Here is a 16,789-nt window from a genome sequence, read left to right as displayed (position 1 = left end):
GCCATGACAGCAGTCGTCATGGTGCAGTAACAGGGCCAGAGCTGCTGCTTTTTCCACTGGAACAAATTGATCGTGATTGTTCATCTGTGATTTCACCTCAGAAATGTGTACGTAAGCAAACACAGAATTGACTAAATGTTCATATGGACGCTTGACTATTGTTTTAAATGGACTAGACAAAAAATCTTCTATTACCCAAGTGCAAGTTCTAATCCTACAATATATTTTCATCTTTATAACTGAAAGGAAAAGTAAAGCATGTCCACTTGTGTGTTCTGATGTGGCTTATTTGGTCCTCAATATCAAATGTACCCTGCTGTGGCAAGAAGAAAGAAATTGTAACAGCAATCAACACATAAACCCTTATTTAACAAACATTGCAGTTGTGGTTTTGTTGAATAGAAATAAAAACGTTTACAGTGTACATGTTTTTATAAAGAATTTGAAGGTTAAAGTTCACAAGAATATGTATATTAACAAACTATTCACCTCGGATCATTTTATTTCAAATAAACCATGTATAGCAGTCTGGGAACTGGAGGTTTAACTCACTTTAACCCTGACTAAAGAAAATCAATTGGACTAATTAAATAAGCTGACAGACCCTGAACCCTGCCTCCAGTTGGCCTGAGATCAGACCTGCAGTGATGGAGTGAGCATTACAACTGAGTCATTGCTGCCATCTGCTGTCAGACAACCAGAAACGACCGTTAGCTTTGAATTGAGAACAAGTTCAACACCAGAGAGAAATCCAGACGTCTTAATAATATAGGTATATATTTATTTATTCATACGTACATATTCATTTATATCGGTTAATAAAAAAAGAAAGAAAAAAAAGGAAAAGATTTACAGTAATTATATGAGCTACAGTCATTGTCAAAATTGTTTTTGAATTTTCTCAGGTGTCAATTTTGGATGAAGAAACACCTTGGATTCATCTCTTGTCCTCTGTCCTCACTCCAGTGTTTGTTTTATGTCCCAAACACATCCAGAGCACAGAATCTCGACCTCCGAATGAACAGGTGGAAGGTCTGACAGAAGGACGAAGCGGTGTTTGATACTGTGAGGAAAAATAAGTTTGCTTTGTAGAGCCTGTAGTGTATACTGTACCATGAAAAGACTGATATAACATTTCTTTTGTTCATATAAAACCATCCGGAGCAGGTCAAAGATGACCTGTAATCCCTTCAATGTGTCGGACTTGTTTGAGCACTAGTGTAAGGAGCACTGCAACAAACAGTGCACGCTAAGGGTTTTAACAACCAGGCTCACAGTCTGTAATCCTGCGAACCTCTCCTTTTTCCTCCAGTTAACCTCCTTAACCCCAAAGGCAAGTGACAGAATACATATATCCGCCATCTTGACTCTAAATTGTTCCCTAATCTCCCGTAAACCCCCATTCAAACAAAACAGATTAGACTGGATTACACTGAATCATCGCGGTTTGTATTATTCCGCCTGCTGAAGCCGCCAGATCTCAAAGTGAATAGAACAGTCATTATAGATTTAGTTTTTGGGCAGGGTGCATTTTGAGAGGGCAAGGCATAAAATGAAGGTCAGCGTGCATATGGGAGAAAAATCTGAATCTGCTAATGTGGCAAACTATGCCTGAAAAGCCATCCTGACGACTTCCCCTTGATGAAAACATACAATAAGAAGAACCTACATCATACATACCGGTATATGTCATTGTGAACCCCTTCTCAACTCACATTTAAAAAAAATCCAACTCAGATTTGAACATTTATTACAATTGCACTGGCTCCAACACTTCCCCTAGACAAAGGCTACACTCTGGACATTTAGTAACAATAAACTCTGAATAAAAACACAAACACCATCAGATCAAAACTGAGGACTGGAAGAGGGCTCAAACTCAACTTGGAGACACTGAACTCATGACTTCAAACACAAAGCAGGCGCAATCCAAACCACACCAAAACAGAACTGCGAAAGAAGAGAAAAGAAAAAGGTGGAGGAAATCAGAAAGAAAAGCAGTAAAAGACACATTTATAAAAAGAAAATTGGAAGAAAATGAGACAGAATAAAGCAGGTGCAAGTGCAGGAGAAGATAATCCATAAGAAAAAGGCTTCAATACTTCATAGGGCGTGGCTCCGAAGTCCATTATCGCCCTCCGATGAGACAAAAATCATTCTATCATATCTGTCAGTAGGCCAGAATTGTGCGCTCAAGATTCAGTTGACTTCCTCCTTCAGTGACTGATCTGGTCTATACATCGGGCAGCGTCACAGCTGGCAGGGTGTCACACGCTGCAAGTCCTCATGGGAGGCGAAAAGTCCCCGATGCATCCCGTCACCGCTGCACACCACTTCCTCGTCATCAGAAACGTCACCAATGCAAAAACAAGATCAACTAAATGAAATCAAACTTACTGAAAATAAACGTACTTGGATTGTTTTCAGTTGGCCTTTTCTTTCCATTCTTCTCGTCTGACAACATGAATGTCAGACTTTTTTTTTTCTCCAGTCAAAAGAGCGTCTGTTTCTGCTGTTGACAGAATCTTTCAGAGTCCAGTCACAGTCAGTTCTTCTGTCAAACTCCAGATTAAGTGACGGCTCATTTTGATGGTCCATTAAGCGCCAGCACATATCTCGAAGACACTTTACCCAGCATGTGTGAGCGTCGCCATAGTTCCCTCGGAAAGACCCATTGACAGAAACCTCTGCCCTGACCTCATAACATCATCTGTCGTTTAGCTGGCTTTGACTCTCGGACTCCGCAGTCCAAATATATTTACAATTCGATTTTAAAAAACTAGAGGTGTTACATGCAACATTTGGCATCTTTTCGAGACCCAACTTGTGAGTCTTAATTGGGGTCCATTTTTAGAAAAATATTAAACTTTGTCTTTTTTCCTCTTCAGTATATTGACGCATCTGATTGTAACAGAGAGACAGAGAGAGGCGAGGGTACGGGTGTAGCAAGCTCAGTGTGTGCATGGAGATTTGTAGTTGTGTGTGTTGTTAGTAGAATGACAGTCTGAGATGGTCATCTTTTTAAAGTGTCTCATCCTTGCTTTACTGTAAGTGCAAATAGCTGCAAGTCTTTTTTTTAAATCACAAAAATAGGCTTTCTGCTGCTTTCTATGTGTGTGTTGGAGGTGTCGGCAGTTTACTAGCTGCATCACTGCTCTTTTCGACATAAACTGCAGAACAAAGCTAACACGGGATCTACTCAAGTGCAGTTCCCGTCTAGAGGTAGCTGTTAACACTGAGGGAAGGATTTGTGAGAGGTTAAGAGGGCTTTTTCAATTTTCTGTTTAAAGGCTATGACTGTAATCTGTCTCAAAGTGCTAAATAAGTAGTATGACTCTTCTCAAATACAGAACGACGGTTTTTGGATTTGAATATTATTATTTACTTTATATGATTGAGAGTTAAAACCCTTGAACAGTAGGGACCGCATTGTATTTGATATAACCCTCTTTGTAATAGTGGTTTGTCCACTGATCACAGACCAGGAATGTTGTGACATTCTTTGAAGAGTAAATCTGTGTGTTTAAATGTGTGTGTGCACATCGGAGAGTCAGCTGTGCATGACCTGTATTTGTGTTTGAGGAGAGATTGGGGAATGTTTTTTGGGGGAAAGTTACCCAAGATCTTGTAGAGTGTTTCGGCTCTCTCCCTCTCTCTGCAGCTCAAAAGGGTGGTGGGGCGGGGGGGGCACACCAGCACGTACTCTGACGGGGTGCCAGGAGGAGGACAGCAGGTCAGGGGTCAAGTGACGAGCTGCGGGGAGCGTGTTCGAGGGAATGGGAAGGGGGGGGGGGGATGTTGTCTTTACATCATAGCAGGACGCAACAGCGGCAAAACCTCTGACGGCTGCCCCCGACGGAGGGGGGCGGAGTGACGGGGGCAAAGTACGCATGCACTTTGATGTTAGGCAGATGGGTCTAGAGAGAGAGAAAATAATGAAAAATGTCTTAATAGATTGTACAAATACTTGAAATACAAACATTCCACTCACTTGATTCATCACTGTTTGGGTGGAGAGCCGACTGAGTTTAATTTGGATAAAGTGGAATGAATCTTTGACATCTAAAACTCGGTTGCTTCCCTTACCAGACTGATGGAAACATATATGTCTTCATAAAAATCAATCTTTGTTTTGAAGCTGAAATGATAGGCCATCTTGAATTTCATGCATCATTTAAATCACTACTACTACCCAGGAAGTTAGTTGCTCCACACCGAACTGACTATAAATATACTTCTCTAAATAGTTTGTACTTTCAACACACTTTCATTAATAAGTTGCCTTATTGAGTTTTCTTTAAAACAGAACACATTTTGAATACATTATGTGTTGCAGCACGGAGCTTACACAGGTTATAAGGTTGAGAGGTGATAAGCTGTTTTGGTAAAGGACTTCTTTACTTCAATTAATAACCTTCCATAGTCCAAAACTAGCCTGGATATTTGAGCCTGAACTCACAACCAATGGGCAGTTAGGGTTACAACATCATTACCTTAAAAAAAGGCAATTAAAACATACCATCACTGGTCAATGAAAACAACCTTGCACCAAAATTGAGGTTCACAAATGTGGCGCTTACAGTACATTCTAGATATGAATCAGCGCTTTCTCACTAATGTCAGTCCACACAACTCACCCTTAGTCTCTTGATGCCTGCGCGGGTGATCTGCTGGCAGTCGTAGAGCTCGATGCGGTCCAGACTGTGGCAGCTCTTCAGGTGCTCCAGCGAGGCGTCTGTGATGAGGGGGCAGTTGTCCAGCTCGATCACCTCCAAGCGGTCGTGAGCGCAGGGGCCGCCGCCCAGGTGTCTGATGCCGTCATCCGTGATCAGCTCGCAGTGAGACAGGCTCTACAGGAGGACCAACACAGGAGCTCCATTACTCAGCTGTCTGCCAGAACAAGATGTGCTGGGGTTTGGGTAAATGCTACAGGAGTGGCTAATGACACTCACCAGGACTTGCAAACGAGGACAGTGGATAGACAGCTGGATGAGTGTTCCATCCGTGATCTGAGGAGACAGAAAAAGACAAATGTCACAGCTGCAGTCTTCGTGCAACAGCAGCGGGAAACGTATTTGTGTTGCTGGGTTTGTTTACTTACCTGCACACATTCTTCTAAATCCATTTTCTCAAGCTCATGACAATTCTGCAGCAGAGAAAGTGACAAACAGAGGGGAATGTCTGATATAGCGTTGGGAATGTGGAAATATTTGGTTTTCAAGATGATTTTGGAATGAAAGCAAATGAGACATCAACTTCAAATGTGTGTTCATTAAGTCTTTGCATGTAACCAAGATGGCACACTCACCCTTGCTAATGTAGTGAAGCCCACGTCTGTAAGCTGAGAGCAGCGAGCCACTTCTAGTATTCTGAAATGAGAAAAAGAGGAGCAGAGAGTTATTCAATAGCACTACTTACAGTCTGGTAATCTATCAGGATCTACTGTATTACAGCTTGAGATAGCTTTACTGCAGAAAGGCCAATGTTTGTGTTCTTAGCCATCAGATTCTTATTCTCCATGCTTCAATTTTATGGCAGGATTATCCATTACCTCTGCAAAGGAGGTCATTGATCTTAATAGCCTGTTTGTCAGAAGGATTGCAGAAAAAACTGGCCAGAATTTTCTTGAAACTTGGTTAAACGGTGTAGCATGGGCCAAGAAAGAAAAACATCAATTTGCAGCTGATTGAAATCACAGAGCAGATACACACATTATTTGTCACTTATTTAAACAGCCTTCAATGAGGTCTGCGTGTAATTAGGGAATTCCCTTCTTGTTAAGAGTTTTTATTACAAATATTTGACAATGACAAAAACATCCTTCCCTGAAAGCAATTCAATCATACATTAAGTGTTAAAAACGTGTTAGCACGAATCAAAAATGCAAGAGAGAATAACATAATTAAGTGGATTTCAGTCAAAGAAAGCTATCAGTTTTCAAGGATCTAGAGTTTCAATCAGAATACTTTAATTTAATATATAGTCCTCAAGTAAAACTGCGTTACAGCGTAGAGACGATAATGACTCAATAAAATAAACAGATTTTCAGAATAAATGTAAAGAAATAATCCACATGTGCAGTGTCTAGGAAGTGGTGCGTGCCTCAGTGTGAGGAACAGTGTGTATGTGTTTGCATTGACCTGAGGCGAGGGCAGTTCTGTCCCAGGGCGTGCAGGATGGCGTCTGTGATGTTGGCGCAGCCCGACACACACAGAGACTGCAGGCGGTGACTGCCCCTGCAGATTGTGATGAGGCCCTCATCTGTGATCTGCTGCTCACAGAAAAACAAGAGTAGTGTTTGTGAGACACTTAAATCTAAAGGGTAGATGAGAAAACTTTTCCTTTGCATAAAAGTAGCTATTTGTAATATAACATATTTATTCATGAATACCACCTCGACACTCAGCAAATGAGAGCAATTTCTTTTTCCTTGCATTTTTAGTTTCAAGCATAGCTCAAGAAAACTCTTTGGAGATCAGGCCGAGGATAGATAGGTGAGAAAAAGCTAGGCAAGGGAAAGGGAAGAGAAGGAGCATCTGGGACAAGAGGAGATGATGAGATCCTAAGGTGTGAGATGAGAAGAAGATGGAGAGATGAAGAGCATTCAGGAGGTGCTGAAGGAGGGGGATTTTGAAGATGGGCACCGCCAGAGAAATATATACGCGTTGTGTGGATTATAGGCTGTAACAGCTGGAAGTCCACAATGAGATTGGAGTTGAAAGGCACATTGTGTACTTGGTTTTTAAAATAATTTAGCAGACGAGCATTCAATTTGAAAAATGTCAGTGAAATTGCAAAAGAAAAAAAGGACGTTCTCCACCTTCATCTTCTCGCCTTGTTGTCTGTACTTACTGAACATGTCTGCAGGTTGAGTGTGACCAGCTCCGGACAGTGAGCCCCGATGTGCTTCAGAGCCTCGTCCTCTAACTGGGGGGGGGGGGGGGGGGGGGGAACATTCATTAATGTTTGGTACTTTGATAATACATTTAGTACTATTATTATTTGGTAAATGTATCATCATCATCATCATCATCATCATCCAACATTGTCTATTCAGGGAACTAGCATTGCCCTCTTTTACAGCAAAGACATGATTTCACATTCATATGGGCCAAAAGGAAATATCGTGAATGATACAAATCTAAGTAGTAGCTTTAAAGTGAAGATAAACTCTAATTGAATAAATAGCAGACGTGTCTGGCAAGAAAGATATACACTACAGCAATAAAAACGGTAAGATTGTTAAATAACACATTGTATTGATAAGCCAGTCTGCCTAAAAAGGAAGGAAATACAACAATGGCAATAACATGTACCAAAAAGAATCTAACAAACCAACATATAAGGATTATCACACCTAACCCCTCTACTGTCACTGATATAAAGAGTTGTTCTATAAACAAACACATCTCGATTCAACACAATATAATTGAACAAACGTTAAAATGACTGTTAGGTTGAATCGACGGCTCTGGCAACACAGCCTCTGTTGTGATTTGTTTTGTCCTTTAAATAGATTATTTGTGACAACCCTAAATACATATGTGGTTGTATTTTCACACTGCAGTGTTGACTGTTAATAGAACCGGATGGTGCTATATGAAGGCGTTCACATTTGCTGTAAACAGTGTCTGGCATGGCGTTCCTCAGAAATACTCTACTGCACAGGAAGTGTTTGCAGTAGCAGCAACTGCTTGTATTAGAACGAAAATAAGAGGAACTTGGTAGTTGGTGAGATAAGTGATGGCTGCTATGAAGAAATGTACAAAAACCGTTAAACCTAGTGCAGTGCTGAACAGTTTTCCAATATCGGCTAAGGTTACTCATAATGTATTTTATATAAAATGTTTAAATTCAAAGCTCAATCAAGAATTTACCTAAATCAAGGGCTCCTAAAAAGTAAATTTGTGAAAAAAAGAAAACAATCCTACAATAATTAAACATTAAAAACCAATATTAAAATGATCTTGTTGGTAGAATACCATTTTAGGCCAGGACTTCTCTGCAGCACCAAAATACTTTCAGATATTTTGACAAATATTACGCTTAATGTGATTCAGATATTGGGATTTCGATAACATTTTGATTAAGATTCAAGATTCAAGGCTTTATTGTCATATGCACAGTAGCTACAGTGTAGATATGGCAATGAACAACTTAAGTCCCAGGCTCCTCCAACATTAATATATATAGGACATAAAACCAATACAAATGGGGGCAGAAATAACAGAATAGAAATAATTGGGCATACCTGTGTGCATCCCTTGAGGAAAAGGCCTTTGAGCCCAGGACAGCAGCGCACCAGGGCCTGGATGCCGTCCTTGGTGACCTGATCACACCAGGAGATGTTGAGCTGCTCCAGCAGGGGACAGCCCTCACTGACAAGAGGAAATAAGGAAAGGTCAGGAAAGAAGATGGAAACAAAACCAGACGAAGATCGCAAAACAAGAAAGCAGCAATGAGAGAGGGAGAGAATATACAGGACAGAATGTACACAGAAAGTACACAATGTGAGGGAAATCTGACAAACCTTTTGTGCAAACTAAATACACTAGGATTGTAAAGTATGGGAGTATTTCATTAAAGCTGATTTGTTACAATTGTGGGTTGAACAAAGGACATAAATGAGGGATGTAAGCTTGTATCCGAGTGTTGAATCTGGGTGTTTTAGATGTTGTAAATGCAGTGGAAGTGTACAACACAATGTTGACCGTACACACCTGAGAGCTTTGAGTGACAGGTTGGTGATTGAGGTACAGGAGGCGAGGTCCAGGTGCTTCAGCTTTGGACAGAACTTACTGAGGCTATTACACGTGCTGCAGAGGAGAAAGACAATGAGCCACTTCAAGCAGAAGTAATAATAATAACAACGTTTATTATAGCTAATATCAAAACCAGTTTAACAATGTGCTTTACAATTAACCTATAGACCAGGGGTGTCCAAACTACAGCCCGGGGGCCAAATGCGGCCTGCGACCCATTTTGAAACGAACCTCAGCTAATTCAAATAGTATAATGAAATATGGCCCACAAATTAAACTGGTGCTTGTCATATATTGTACTAATTAAATATATATGTATATATATCGAAGTATTCATGTGTGTGCACTTTTCAAATAAATTCAATCAATTAAAGTTGGAAACATTTTCAAACTAATCTTAGTTCATATAAAAAGCCCAATCACTTACTTGCATAACAAATCTTTTTATAAGCAATCTGAAGCTTCTGAAGCTTCTGTTTTAAGGGATGATCTGCAAAAATAAATGAAACCCTATGGAGAGCTGTGATGTAGGCTGTTGTGTTTCTTAAAGCATTTTCAAGTATCAAGCTTAATTGACCTACATTTGATTGATTTTGCTAACTTATAGCTTAGCATATGAGGCAATATACCTCACCTCTAGTGAGTGGCCTAGCCTTCATATATCTTTGTGTATGTGGCCCTCGGTGAAAAAAGTTTTGAGACCCCTGATATAGACACAACAAGATACACAATAGTTTTCAAATAACTAGGCAAGAACTTACCAATACACATAATAAATACACATAAAAAGATCTGTAGAATTCATCAGACTGCCTTTCAAAAGACACATAAGCATACCTGTCAGTGATTTTGGTGCAGCCGTTCAGACTAAGCAGCTCGATGTTCCTGCAGTTCTGCGAGAAAGTCCTACGGAGAAAAAACACTGTTTATGTGATGTCAGTTACACAGAACTCGCTGGTGTCGCTCCCCCCAGACTCTGAACTAGAACTAAGATTTCTGTCAGGCCATGTCCTCTCCAAACTCACCTCAGGGCGCTGTCACCCACACCCAGACACCCCCGCAGGCTCAGCTTCCTGAGGAACCCCCCACATCGCTTCGAGATGTTCTCCACGACCCGGCCCTGCAACCAAAAACAATTATTTCAGCCGACTGTATCTGCTTCTAAACCTCAACTTAAAGTAATAACATAGCAAATAAAAACATTCCCTTCAAAAACTATTACTTTAAAATCAACTACTCACCCAGTGTTACGTTGAACTCTTAAAGAGAACTTGTTTTTTCCAGCATGAGTCCACGTTGAATAAAGAATCCAAAGAGGTATTGAATTCAGATAAATGGGGGCCACGTTTAAGAAGAGCAAAACTAATATCACCACATCCGTTTACAAACAATAGATATCGAAGTCTCATTTATCTCCACAGAAACAGTGTCAAGCTCGCAGAGACGTGCTACAAGTACTGTAGTGAGAATAGAATCAAATAATAAGGTTTTAGAAAAATACATGTGTTTAGGAAGTAGTGAGCATAGGACTAAGTACGTAGGACTTTGTTTATACGCTCGAGATTGTGGGGGTGTTAGTGAAAGGATGTTTTGCGAAAGATTTGTCAAACATGGACCCCATTTACTTCAATTCATCAAAAGACTTCTTTGTTTTTTGATTCTTCGACCTCTTTTAGTGAGAAACGTTTTTCTTCACAAATCAAGGTAACACAGGGTGAGTCACTGGCATACCAACGATCATGTTGGGCTTGAGTACTCCTTTTAGCGTGAAGGGAAGAGTAAATAACAAGGACTGAAGTTAAAGGTAGGAGTAAAGTAAATGAAGATCAGATTTACTCACCTCAATGTCCCTCTGAAAGTCGAAGAGGTCGATGCGTTGCCAGTTGCTGCCATCCAAGGCCAGAACGTTCCAGGACTGAGAGCAGGGGGGAAGAAACAGACGTTTAGGGTCAAGTTTGTTCTCAAACATACCACATACACACACTAAAACACACAGACAAACAGGCACAGTCAAGCACATATGCATACCCACACATGGATACACACACCTGGTGAACACAGACTCACCCGTGAGACCTGGGCACAGCGACAGAGTGTCACCACATCCAGAAAGGAGAAGATTCTGGAAGACAGAAAGGGACGGTTTAGAGACCCTGATTCCAGCTGCGAGAAGCTTCCTCTTTAGAGTAAACCGCCCAACTCAACCCTGCTTCTGCTCACCCTCACAACACACGGGTGTCAGTAAAACAGCTAATATTGTCTTTGACTAAAAATGTATGTACCCTGTTTGTAAGAGAGATGTGTTTATTCAAAGAGAGGGACCTGGAGAGGAAGACACGCAATCTGCTTCTAAGCAATAGAGCTGGAAACTTACTATAAGCTTCGCTCAATGCAGCAAAACCTGTGTTAGTGTTGAGGCAGGGATGCAGTGAGTCCCATTGCAGCCTGCCAGCCTCACAAATCAGGGTGATGAACCTGGCCCACAGCACAGGCAGCTGGGCTGACGAGGCCGAGGCTGGAGTTATGGCCTTCATTTGCTGTGTGCTCTTGGGCTCTTGGATTTTATTTATATTTTTTAGCCTGAACTTGATTTCAATGCTTTATAGGCATCTGTTTTTAATTACAATGTGACTGTAGTAGGGTGAGGAATGAGGAGAAACTTGCATCTCAGTGGTTAGTTTAGTTAAAAATATTTGCTAAGGGGCATGTAAACACAACAGTATATGTTTGTGAAAGAAATGCACAACATTTGGAGGTTGTTGAGAAGGAGCGTAGTGCAAGGCCAATTGTGCTTTTGTGTATGATTGGATGTGCCGTTTGGGAATGTAGGAAGGGAGGGGAGTATACAATAATGCCCTTTTCACTTGACAAAAGCCCTAAAGAGATTCTGATTTAAGTGTTTTGAAATGTCACTCACCGTAATAACAGCTCCTTGGGCAGCTTCTTATTGATGACCGCCTCATCACTATTTGTGAACATCTGAAAGGTTGCAGAGGATAATATTAGTCCTGGTAGGCAGGGCCCCCTCTATCCAATCGCCTCACACAAGGACAACCCCAGCATAAAAACAAAGAGACATTTTCTAGAAGCAAAATTAGTGCAACATCCATATTTTCCCCATGATTCCGGTGTTGTTTATACTGTTACATTTCCATCAGTATTTACTGAGGATTTACCCTGGAATTAGTTACAATATATAGTTTGAGAGTCTACAACAAATTGGTCCACATTCTTCAAACAGAAGGCATTTCCACACAAATCATTGTATGTTGTTTCAGCAAATACAGGTCCTTGACCCACAGAAAAAGCCAAGTACACAGAAGCATGTATCAAGATCCAGATACTTAAATACACACACAGTTATTGATGACTAGGGTTTCCATAATTTGTAAGCTGGATTTGCAGAACTAAGACCGTCATTCACAGAGTCGCAAGAAGGCAAATAAAGCAACATCTGGCCAAATGCATTTTCCTCCATAGATTCTTTGGAAGATAAATCTAAACAGGGGACAGAGTAATTGAGAGGCGGGGGCTTAAGTGTGTAAATAAAACATGCACATGATATTTACAAGAGGCAAACTTCTGTGTCTACATCAACAAGGAATTAGCATGTTCTTATTTGGACAATTATTTACAGTTACAAATATGAAGCATCCATGATCCCAAAATTAAAAATTAAAAATTGATTGTGTAAATACATTGATTCATGGGTATTAACATAATTTACTGTGTGCCTTTTTTATTATAGGTGTCTGCCCTTAAACCTTATTCACAATAGTTTCTGATTTTGAGGGACTTACACAAATTCTATTCATCAGTTCATAAAAACAAACTGACAGGTCTGCCGTTTTAGAAATCCAGCCTTCTCGGGGTCATAGCCTTTCTATGTCTCTCTGATAAACAGACAAACTCCACAAAATCACAGCTGTCTAGGGTCTGCCTGCCAGCGCAGACGTTTGAAATTGTGACGAGGTATAAAGGACAGAAATTTCACATTTGGATTTAGGGCAAATTGACTGACAGCTCGCCTTCCACAGCGCTACTTTGTGGCCAAATAATCCAGGGCCATTTCCAAAGAAGCAGATGCGCATGGTCGACAGGCATACACTGTCCCCTTTTGTAATCTAACAAAAAATGAACCTGATCCTGCATGAATGCAGAGCATTATGTTTTCTCCACTGGTCAGCTATAGCTAGTGAAGCAGGCCTGGCAGGAGGTAGAAAACTGGGTGAGCTGTAACCGCCAGCTAGAGATTATTGTAAAGCAAAACACAAAGTGAATATATCTTTTGGAAAAATCGTTTTGTATGTTTTCGCTTGAGATTCTGACACAAACTAATATAAATGAATTCCTATTTATTTCGGAAATAGAATTAGGGATCATTAATGCCCGTCAACTTTTCAGAGGGCTGTATTCTTTTGTTTAGAGCTGGTATTCATCATATCACTATCTGCTGCAGAGCAGTAAAGCCAGACAAAGTGCAAGAGGAAGTTTCTGGAAATGCCTGCTAAAATAAAACTCTCCCCACAAACAGTTTAGAAATTGCTTTTGTAACTATTTGATCTCAAGTCTCAGGCTTCGGGCTTTTTACAATTAGACTACTGGGCTAACTCTGGACAAGTGAAATAAGCCAAAAGGATGTATTGTGTTTTAATCCTATATGTTTCAACTACTTGGAAGCCTAGATACATTGCATTTCTTTTCAAAATCAACCAAATAAGAATAAGCATTGTCTTTGACAAACAAACTAAGAAATATATGACATATTTACCTTTTAAAAAAGGTAAAATATCAGATCAATCATTCCATTAAACATTTCACAGACTGCATGAGTTTCTCAGATAAACTTAAACACAATTTTAAGTTTTGTTATCAAAGATTTGTAACAGACACTCAATGTTATACTTAGATACCCTATGAGATCCGACCCAACCAATTGAGAAGTAATTTATTCCTGATGGACTTTTAAACGTGTTCACATTATGTTTATTATTTACTGCCCCAATGGAGACATCACTGTTTTATAATGTCTACATATACTGACTAGGATTAATACAGGATGATACATACATATTAGAAATAGTATATGGACAATGTTTTTTTTTCTAAAGCAAAGTGAAGGGAGCTGATTTGTAAAATGTATACTCAAAAGTATACATAATTAAAACCACATTTGCCGCTAAACCAATACTAGGAGACTACGAAAAAAAGAGTGGTGTTTTCTCCCACGAACAATCTTTAAAACAGTTCCCTCAAATTAAAAAAAAATTAAAAGATGTGCCCATTTTAATTTGAAGTCTAGTTCGTGGCACTTCCGGTTTCCTACCCCAAATACCCTTAACTTAACACAGCAGCTCTACCGCAGCTGTCGGGCCAGAAGGTAACGGCCTGAATCTTCCGAGTAGTCAGCTGTTGCACCGTTAAAAATAAATAAAACCACACACAAATCCCACGCTAGTCGGGGATTAGACAACACCAAGTGCACAGGCCACGCCGCCCAATGTCAACGGCCGGATCCAAAGCGTTTGAGTGCAAGTTTCACCAACATATTCAGCTACGCTTCTTGCGGCTGCGACACAAAGTTTACTCAATGGTAAATGCTACATAACACCGTAGCATATGTGTGTAGCTTCAATGTGGCCCTGGTGCTATCATAACAGGTTATGGTGTGTTACATCGGGGTGGCTTGGGCCTATTTGTTGATAGTGTCCGTCCTAACAGGGGGTTCATGTAGCAGTCACTACCCGAGGCCCCCACAACCGCAGCGGCCATTCACAACAATACGGCTCGACAGACTCCCCAACAAATAAAGTCGGTAAATAATCACACCCTGGCATATATGAAGAACATAATAAAACTGCTTCTTAGAAAAGTGAAGCCCACACATGTCTTCTTAATACATATGTTAATGTCTGTCGGAGGCGAGCTGTCCTCGGTGTGCTTAGTGTCTTTGTTTTGACGGCGAAACGAGTGGAACATTTGAGGTCCTTTAAAGCCCTCTCATTCATCGATTAACAGTCGGGTATGCTAACTGATAATAGCGACACGAGTCCTGAACGACATAACATGCCATGCTTAGGATATGTTGTTTGAACAAAACAACAGCATTTGACCTAATCCCAAACATTGACTGCGGAAGCTGCATCAACAGCCTCACCATAAGCGCAGTTTTACAATAAATACAGCGACAGCCTCAGTGTAGGCCCATATCCTAACTTGTCAAACAGCTACGTTGAATGCGTGTCAGTGACTGTCAGGTAATGTTGATGGTTAGCTCACCTCAAACCGACTCCGCGAAACACCGTTTACCTCCTTCCCCATGTCGGACACTGGTGGTTACCGACTCAATGGATTCGGTGCAGGCGAAGTAAAATACAGACACGGGCCGTCTTCCGCCGATTCCCCTCCACGACTATCATGCTACCGTCCTCTCAGTGGGGTGCGATGTCGTTGTTGTTTTTCGGCCTGTAAAACAAACGTCAATACCTCTTATTTTTGATGAAAAGAATATCAGCTACAGGCAGCAGACAGCCAATAAGCCACTTCTCTTATCTGCTTGCTTCGCCCTCACCTCCTCCCCCTCCTCTCCCCTACACAGCTTCCCATCCATCCACACAAAAGACCGAAAGGAATAGGACCTGGCAGCCTAAAATGGAGCAGGTCTTACGCCTACATCTCTTTAAAAAATAATAAATATAAAGACATTGCACCGAGGCATGTATAGGCCTATTTCACAATGCACACGAGTGACTCTGGCTACTTACTTGCTGGCTGCTCCTTAAAACCAAAGCTCGCAGTGCGGGTCCAGTAGGCTACAAGCTCATATGAGCAAAGATAAATATCAAAGTGGGGTGTCAACCTTTCTACAGCCCACGTAGCACGAATGCCTGGCTAGAGGCAACAGGTTTTCAGAGCTTTGTTACATTAATTTAGTTTTATCCCAGGTGGTCGGTATAAATTGCCTCCCCTGAAGACAAAGAAAGACAAGTTAAATTACTTGGGCATATAGTCTGTGATCTCTTTCAGACAGCCTTCCTCTAATAATAAATAGCGCTTTTAATGTCGTTTACACTAGAAGGCCCTGTCATAGAAGTGTACAACAAAGCGCTCATAATTGTTATCACAATTACATGTGTGTGCTATATCGAGCACATAAGCAAACAATTGTTCCTATTAAGACACACTTACCATATCAATGACTTAGAGTATATTATTAACTCTTATTTATTCTATTGCATTCATTGTAACTTTGTTATTATTGTAGAAAACACCACTTCCTTGTTTTTCATTGGACACGCCCCAGTTTGACAGTGGAGCCAATCAGCATCCATGATGGCTGCTCGTCATTCTGCGTATTCGAACCAAGGAACATGCTTGACAGTTGACAACAGTGCTTTAAACGTGGAACCTACTGTACTTTCGTTGTTATTGCACTTATTGTTACAATTAAGAAAACGCTCTTATAATCACATAAGAAATCATTCATAACAGCAAAAAACATTGCAACCTTGAGGGTTGATAATGTGTTATCCTCAACACATTGAATAATAGCATTACAAAATTGTACAAAACATGTATCTGGCTAACTTATTGATCTCAAGATGGGTGTTCCTTGATTATACATTTGAATTTTATTTAAGAAAAAAATAAGAAATTATTAGCATATTTGTAGTGAATGTTAATAAACATTAGAATTCTGGAAGAAAATTAAGGGTTATTTTAACACTCAAATCCATAACCATTAAGCCAAGGGTCTAAAATTACACGAGTAAAACAATAACTAGAACGTTTAGTGGACTGTTAATTTATTCATTGAAACGGGCACTTCACATTACTAGGTTCACTTTGTATTAATGCATGAACATTTTGGATTATAAAAAGTAGCCTCCGTACCAAACCCACAATAAAGACTGATAGCAGAGACATGAGGGCCTGAGGTGCCTCGAGCCTCTTTTTAAGCCCTGTTCAGCTCTGTTTTGGATTTGCAATTTTTTATCCCTCAATCTGTTTGATTGGAATAAACCTAG

The 16,789-nt window shown here is 40.4% G+C and overlaps 1 protein-coding gene across 1 annotated transcript; it reads right to left on the bottom strand.

The window, feature by feature from the left end:
* Positions 1-760: 760 nt before the first annotated feature.
* fbxl20 (F-box and leucine-rich repeat protein 20) lies at positions 761-15,707 on the bottom strand. Its single transcript, XM_079645839.1, has 16 exons — positions 15,527-15,707; positions 15,042-15,227; positions 11,680-11,741; positions 10,830-10,884; positions 10,603-10,677; positions 9,788-9,882; positions 9,600-9,668; positions 8,721-8,816; positions 8,252-8,378; positions 6,853-6,927; positions 6,141-6,271; positions 5,309-5,369; positions 5,102-5,146; positions 4,953-5,009; positions 4,638-4,850; positions 761-3,917 (listed from the first exon to the last, which is right to left on the bottom strand). Exons 2-16 carry the CDS (start codon positions 15,081-15,083, stop codon positions 3,810-3,812), a joined length of 1,311 nt encoding a protein of 436 aa, XP_079501965.1. The 5' UTR covers positions 15,084-15,227; positions 15,527-15,707; the 3' UTR covers positions 761-3,809.
* Positions 15,708-16,789: the final 1,082 nt, after the last annotated feature.

This window comes from Notothenia rossii, assembly GCF_949606895.1.
Source record: "Notothenia rossii genome assembly, chromosome: 8".
Classification (NCBI taxonomy): Eukaryota; Metazoa; Chordata; class Actinopteri; order Perciformes; family Nototheniidae; genus Notothenia; species Notothenia rossii.
Note: the sequence above shows the minus strand (reverse complement) of the source record. Positions and strands in the feature narration are given on the sequence as shown.